Source organism: Malania oleifera, chromosome 4 (genome assembly GCF_029873635.1).
Source record: "Malania oleifera isolate guangnan ecotype guangnan chromosome 4, ASM2987363v1, whole genome shotgun sequence".
In the NCBI taxonomy this organism is placed as follows: domain Eukaryota; kingdom Viridiplantae; phylum Streptophyta; class Magnoliopsida; order Santalales; family Ximeniaceae; genus Malania; species Malania oleifera.
Window position 1 is genome coordinate 25,924,095 of NC_080420.1, and position 8,239 is coordinate 25,932,333.

At 37.7% G+C, this 8,239-nt stretch overlaps 1 protein-coding gene across 1 annotated transcript; it reads left to right on the forward strand.

The window, feature by feature from the left end:
- Positions 1-1,368: 1,368 nt before the first annotated feature.
- LOC131153734 (transcription factor AIG1-like) lies at positions 1,369-7,950 on the forward strand. The gene is made up of 2 exons (XM_058106180.1): positions 1,369-1,599; positions 7,552-7,950. Exons 1-2 carry the CDS (start codon positions 1,369-1,371, stop codon positions 7,948-7,950), a joined length of 630 nt encoding a protein of 209 aa, XP_057962163.1.
- The last annotated feature ends 289 nt before the right edge of the window (positions 7,951-8,239 follow it).

The following is an 8,239-nucleotide window of genomic DNA, read 5'->3' on the forward strand; positions in this document are numbered from 1 at the left end:
TGCATAAACCCGCGCCGGGGCAGTATTTCTCTGTTGGTCACCTTAGGGTCTTGGGTAGTTTCGTCAGTGTGGTCTAGGAGCCGACGCATCACTCGGTGGCGCACAAAAATCTTGCGCCATGTGGCCAGGCCATTCGCATCAATAGCAAGTAAATACCCCAACTCGGCACTCTCCAAAATGTCTCCTGTAGTTTTGAGAGAATCACTATGACAATAAGCAGTTCAGAAGCTATCCCAAATATACGAGTTTTGTCATGTAATATTCAACCAAAAGGCTAAATCGTCTTTTCAGGGAATGCGGTTAATCTCAAATTTTACGTATTTCCAATTGAAAATAAAAAGTTACTGAAATCAGTTCGGGAATTTTAGGATTGTTTGAGATTTCTTTTAAAAAATTAAACGAACATGCAAATTAAACCCTAATCCTAGCATGCACTGAATTAAATAACGAGAAACGAAAATCCTACATTTAAATTTTCGAACCAAACAAGAATTGAAATACGCATTGAACTTCGGAATGAAAACTAAAGATGGTAACTTTAACACGTAATTAAAACACACAATAATAAAACTCACACAGACACAAACACGAACGATAAAAACCAAACCTTTAACAAAATTAAGAACTTGAACCAAAATCAAATTTTAAAGGCAAACAAGAACTCGAACAAAAATTAAATCTTTAATGACTTAAACAAAAACTAGACACGATAAAAATACAAAAAAATTCCGAACCGAACAAGAATTGAAATACGCATTGAATTTCAGAATGAAAACAAAAGATGGTAACTTTAACACGTAATTAAAACACACAATAATAAAACTCACACAAACACAAATGCAAACGATAAAAACCGAACCTTTAACAAAATTAAGAACTTGAACCAAAATCAAAATTTAAAGGCAAACAAGAACTCGAACAAAAATTAAATCTTTAATGACTTAAACAAAAACTAGACACGATAAAAATACAAACTTTAATAAGACTAACCCTAAACTAAATCGATCTTCAACAAAATTTAAATTTAAAAGAGAACAACTAATTTAATTTCTAAAAACCAAAGCAATATTTTTTCATTTTGTATTTTATTCTTTTTTTTTAGAATCAAATCGAAGTTTACTTAATCAATTAAATAGCTTGAATCACTAATTAAATCTACTGCTAATTTTACTTGAGAGAAAATAAATAAATAAATAAACTTCAATAATAATAAATCCCCTAAACAATATTCAAAATTTCAAATTTAAAATAAACCTTAATAAAAAAAATTGAACAATATTCAATTAAGATAAAAAAGAAAAAGAGGAGAGAGAGAGAGAGAGAGGTCGTGGCAGCAAGACTGCAGCTGGGAGGTCTCGGGTGGCTGGTATGGCTTCGGGTTTGCTGGAGTATGTTCTGGGGTGTGGCTGGACTTCTCGGGTAGATCACTACAGCAGAGCAGCGATTGGGAGAGGCTCAGCAGAACTAGAAGGAGGAGGAGCTCTTCCGGGCCGCAGCAAGCTGGTGGCCAGAGTTGTGGCGGCTTCTCGGGAAGGCAGCACTCTAGGAGTAGCAGCAGGCTGGAGAAGCAGAAGGAGGATTGAATGTCTCGGCTGGGATGTCTGGGGAAGAGAATGCTGGCTGGAGCAAGGACTTGGGTGTGGTTGGATTTGTAGGAAAGGGAGGAGAAAGGGGAAAAGGAGAAGGAGAGGGAAAAGGAGACTGGGGGAGAGAGAGCCGAGAGAAAAAGAGAGAGCTGGGAGGAAGAGAGAAGAGGGAGAGAATGGGGAATGAGAGAGTGAGAAAGGGCAGGGAAGGAGGAGCTTTGGGAGAGTGAGAGAGGGCTAAGAGAGAGTAAGGGAGAGGGAGAAGCAAAGGGAAGAAGAAGGAGAGGGCTACGGGATTGGCAGAGAAGAGGGAGAGAAAGGAGAAGGGTCTGGGGGTTGTGTGTAAAGAGGGAGAGAAAGGGAGAATATATAGGGAAGGGGGTGAATACCCTACGCATGCCAAGGTACCCGGACAAAGTGGATCCGACCCGGCTTCATGGCCGGGTCACATCAATATATTTTATTTATTTATTTTCTTTTCCTTTTTTTTTTGGTTTCTTGAAAAGCAAGGGTGATTTTGACCTTTCTGAAAGTCTGTTTCTCTCAAAACTCAAAACACAGAAGTTGTAGATAATCTTCTCATATTTTTTTAAAATTTTGAATTGTCTCGATCGAAACTCAGATGGAAAAGTTATGTGCGAGTTATGAACTGATGCCAGTTTTAGCTCCCGATTATTTTTCTGTCATAAAAAAAAAGCCAAAAATTCATCAATTGTTCAATAAAATCCAAATATTATAAATAGAACACCGTGTTAAAAATATTGAAAGTAATTAGGTATTTAATTAAAAATATAAGCCCTAATGCACGAATTAAAATGGCTAATTACGTAGTTTAAGCGCATAATCACTCCTCCAACTAACGTTTTTCTAGTTTCTAGCAAATAACGCAAATGAATTTCAGGGCGGTATCCACAATTACTAACTCCTGGAAACCTGAAATCAATGTCTATATAAGACAATCATACCATTTCACATACAAGAATATAACTGAATTTCGCACAAGTTCATTCATGTTCAATGCACACATCTCTGAAGTACGTCACTCATGCATGTTTCATCATTATATAGCTATTAAGAACCCTATACTCACATGAAGTTAACTAGCGGTACAATTCAGAGTTAATACGATCAAATAAATTCAAGTATAAACAAGTAAAATCTCGAGGTATGTGTGATGTGTGTGACTTATTACACTCATGATACCAGTGTACACCTATAGAACGGTCGTTTTGACTTGGCCTAACTGGTATACCCTAAAAAATACTAAAAAAGAATGGGTTCACTTGTCATACGTGAGGAGGAGTGTCGCAATCAAACATCCCATATATTGAAAGGAACAAATGCTAAATATATGGAGTGGATTAGTCTAAGAAGGATTTAGCCTATCTATGAGTAACATCTTCTCATCTACTCGCCATGTCCAACCAAGACCACCCTAGATAAACTTATTCATAAACTTGACGTGAATACATTTGAGGCATTAAATGGTTGAAGAATCTTCATACGTGGAGAACATGTGTTGTGTCCTTGACTTTTGTTTTTGGTATTTTTGTGGAGCAGGCATTAGCATTTCATTTCATGTGCATTTCTATTTCTTATTCTTTCTTCTGCTCATTCTTCAGTTTCTGTCTTTTCTTAGTGAATTAGGATAATCATTACATTTATTTTGTTGTCTTCATACCATCAATGGGAATTAAGCTCAAACAGTAGTCCATGAACTAAGTCTATTTCTAGGGGTGGTTCAACCTTCACATCTTGAGTAGGCTACAAGACCTAGGTTTTTATCTCCCCACTTGATGTCACATCTAGGCTAGCAAATTAAAAACAGAGACTAGTATACAAAGAATCATCCTGGAGAAAAGAGAACTGAGTTTCGTGAACTCTGATTTGATGTTAACACTCAAAACGACGATAAATAGCTCAAGGATATCTCACAAGGTGTCATAGTCACCACGAGTGTTCTCTCAGTGCTCACAAGGAACCCTAAGTGCAATGAATCACATGAATGTGTCTATTCAGCCTCATGAGATGTCGTGTAAATACAAGACATTATATAGCCAGATTAACATGAGTGTACTACCAATCAATTCTTCATGGAGTTACAAAGTCATATAAAGAGAAACTACACATAAATGACTCAAGTGTGTAATTCTTAGGTTATATGAAAGTATGTGAAGGGTAAATGTTAGTGTTAATCATGGCATAATCGTGTAACTCCTCAATGCTCTTTCTTTGTTTATTTTTATTTTTATTTTTTTTTGTTTTTTTTTTTATTTTTTTCAAATCAATATAAAACCTAGCAAGTATATGTGCACAGTGTCATATGCAAATGCTCACCCCCCCCCCCCCAAAAACTAAAGTAGAACATTGTCCTTAATGTGAAAGCATAGGGAAAATAGATAAACTGTGCACGGGAGAAGTAGGGCATACTTGGGTGGAGAAGTAAAACTAAACTACAAGAAAATGTACGTGGAAATTGACTAAAAATAAAACAAGGTAAAACAAAATGAAAAGAAGGGAAAGAAAAATATTGCAGTTGTCTGGCGGAGGCTCTGGAGGAATTTCGTCTGGTGGGTGCAGGTCTATAAATTGAACTAACGGGTCTCCTAATTCGAACTGCCACAATGAATCAGTCTTCATACCTGCACGAAAATTAGCCTCAAATGAATTAATACTATTCAAAATACCAGACACTATGTGTGCATATTGACTTTCTTGTTTTAACAAGAAAACATCTTTATTTAGCAAATTTTCCAGGAAATTTACTTCTTTACGAACTGATTTTTTGAGGAAAGGTTGTTGGAATAGTTACCTTTAATTCTTCAGAAGCATTAGCATTAAAAGTTTTACCTGATTCCTTGAGATTTAAACATTCACCATTCTGCTCACCCTCTTTATCGGGTGTACCAATCATCTTACCATTGCAGGGATTTACTTTAGCAGTGAACTCCTCTACAATTGTTCCAGTCAGGAGTGACGGTTCCACAACTGCCAAGCTCTGAGGATAAGGTACCACAGGTTGGTATTCCTTATTAGTATTAGCCTCCTCATTAACTAACTGCTTCACTTCTAGGCCCGTTTCCTCTGGTTTTTCTTTGACTTCATCTATCTCAGCCGTAACTTCAGGTACCGAGACAATTGGTTGTCTGTCAATGAGCATTTCAGGTTGACGAACTTCCTTCCCGCTTCTCGAAGTAATGGCGACCTCCGCTGTCTCAAGAGAAACATTATGTATTTTTTGTTGTTGCTGTTGGTATTTTTGAGGACTAAGCTGAGGTTCAACTGGAAATTTCTCTTTTTCTAAGTTATCCAACTACATGCTTATTGCATTAACGGTGTCCTGCAATTCATTTATGTCTCGAGTATACTGATTGATTTGAATTTGCATGAATTGCTGGAACATATTCGCCATTTGCGTCATGCTATCATCAGGAAATCCTAACGACGCACAGCTTTGAGGGATCTGTTGTGGCTGATACTGAGGCAGAAGAGTGTATGAATAATATATTGGCTCATATGTATCTCCACCACTGATTGTGCTAATGGATTGTACTGTCATGGGTGCCTGATTGTATCGTGTATTTCATTGTGGGATACATTCAGTTAGGTAATCAAAGAATGATAGTGCTTGATCCGGTTCCTTGCTAAAGAATTCTCCATTGCACATGGTCTGGACAAAGTGCTTGTAATCAGGAGTAAGAGCTGTATAGAAACAATTAACTAACCTCCATAATTCAAACCCGTGATGTGGACAAGTACTTAGCAGATCCTTGAATCTCTCCTAGTAAGCCCGAAAAGTCTCATCACCCTTCTGCATAAACCGAATAATTTGTTCCTATAAAAATTGAGTTCTCTGTGAGGGACAAAACCTATGCAGAAATTTACGCTCAATATCAGCCCAATTAGTGATAGTGTGAGGTCTCAAGGAATTAAACCACATCTGCGCCCTATCCTTCAAAAAGGCAAGAAATAAACGCGGTCTAGTAGATTCATTAGTTCTAGCACAAGAGAAAAAAATATTGCAAGTCAACTCTAACGCCGTTAGGTGCCAATAAGAGCACTCGGATTCTGTGTAAGTACATAAAACAAACATAAAAACCAAGATCAAACTCCCACTACAGGGATAAACTATATGAATCTTTCTCTGCCATTTGCCATGATCTAGGGCGGCATCCTCCAAATGTTGCAGAATGATAGTACCAAATGGAGAATACTCAGATCTAAACACAATAACCAAATGAAAATTAATAACTTACTTATTCAGTGGGATGTGGTCGACAAGGGTCGCGAGTTGGCTAGGGCTCCGACCAAACCCAAGATGTGTTGCGAGAAGTCCGTCAGTCGGCTGGGAATAGCGGGAGACTGGGAAAGGGGTTCGACGGGGGCTCCGACCAAGCCTGAGACATTCGACAAACAGCACGTACCAAGCCGAGAGTAGTGGGAGATTGGGAGAGAGGTTCGTGGGAGTAGGAGCCAGCTAAAGCAGGAGGGAAAAGCGAGGAGCAGGGGAAAGTGTGGCAAAATATCCCGCGCAAAGGGATAAGAGTTTTGGGCATTAGTGACGGTTTCAAAACCGTCACTACTACTCTTCGTCTAATATTTTTTTAAAATGACATAACTTTAGTAACGGTCCATAATTCGTCACTAATAAGGGACCAATGGTGACAAATTTGTAAATTCGTCACTAATACTATGAACATAAAATTTTTTATTTTTTATTTAAAAAAAGAAGTATTAGTGATGAATCTACAAATTCGTCACTATTGGTACCTTATTAGTGACAAATTTACACCATCGTCACTAATACTCTGAACTGAAATTTTTTTATCTGTTTTAAAAAAAATGCATTAGTAGTGATGTTTTCAAATCCGTCACTAATAAGGGACCAATAGTGACGAATTCATGAATTCGCCACTAATACTCTGAACTTAAAATTTTTACTTTTTTTAAAAACAGGAAGTATTAGTGACGGTTCTTGAATCCGTCACTAATAATAGTCCAATAGTGACGAATTTACAAATTCGTCACTAATACTCTAAAGTTAAATTTTTTTAATTTTTTTTTAAAAAGTGAAGTATTAGTGACGATTGTCAAATCCGTCATTAATAATGACCAATAGTGATGATTTTTTTAATTCGTCACTAATTCTTTGAACTTAAACCCTTAACTAATTTTTTTTATATATTCATAAATATTAGTAGTGACGGTTGGTTAATCGTCACTAATATCATAAAATCGTCGCTAATATTTTCCAGAAAAGAATTTCGCACGAAAATTGTTTACCGCGTAGTTTTTAGTGACGAAAGTATTAGTGACGGTTTTGAAGAACCGTGACTAATACAACACTATTAGTGACGGTTTTAAAACCGTCACTAATACTTTCGTCACTAAAAACCTGTTTTTTTGTAGTGAAAGAAAAAATACCAAACAAAACAAAACAAAACAAAACAAGGCAAAGAACAGTGATTGCCGGGAACATACAATTCTGAACTCCCTAGCTCCTTTAGAATTCCTAATCTAGTCTCTAAGGATTGATTGAGCTGAAGGGTGGACTTTTAGTTTCTGGATAACGGAAAGTGGAATTGAGATGGTCACACAAACACAGGCAGATGCATAAGCTAGAGAAACAAAAATAAAAATAAAATGGAAATGAAAAATAAAAACAAATTAAAAAAATATCAAGAATATAGATGTAATACCCCTACCAATTCCTCGATTGAGGTCACTCGGTTACCCTCCTACTCAAAATGCTCAAAACCTGCTCAAAATGCTCAAAACCATGGATTGATCGAGAGCTGTTCCTCAAAACAGAATGACAACATCGAAGTAAATAATCAATATTCAAGCTTGATGAAGACGATGAAATCAGTACTACTGGATAGGGGAGATGTAGAGCTCGTGAGGATGTTCTTAATTCCTAATGAGGAAGGACAAAGCCTCGTTACTGGCGGAGGTGGTGCGTTAGGTAAGGGACCTGAAGAAGCAGGCAGCGGAAGCAGCGGAGCATGACGGCGACGTCAGTGGCGGCGGCGAGGGATTTGAGACCTTTTGGTGCTTCCCTGGTGATGTGGATGATGTTACGCTGAGTTACTGCGGCGAAGGCGTGGAGATGATAAAGGCGACGGTGTGCTACGAGGACCGACCCGGTTTGAACGGGGACTTAGCACGCGTGATCCGGTCGGTGGGGGGGAGGGCGATGAGGATGGAGATGGCGAGGGTGGGCGGAAGGACGGAGAGCATGGTTATGATGCAACGTGGCCGCAACAGAGATTGGCGAAAGAAGGGAAAGGGGGAGGATGAGAGGGAAAGGAGCGAGGGAGATTGGGGGAACGTGCGGGTTTTAATTTTCATGTATGACTATTAGTGATGGTTCTCTAAACCGTCACTAATAAGGGATTAATAGTGGCAAAAATTCAAATTCGTCACTAATATTATATAGTAATATTTTTTTATTTTTTTTAAATAAAAAAGTATTAGTGACGGTTCCCAAATTCGTCACTAATAATGGGTTAATAGTGACGAATTTCAAGATTCGTCACTAATACTCTAAAATAATTTTTTTTAAATAAAAGAAGTACTAGTGATGGTTCTTAAATCCGTCACTAATAAGGGACTAATAGTAACAAATTTCAAATTCGTCACTGATACTCTAA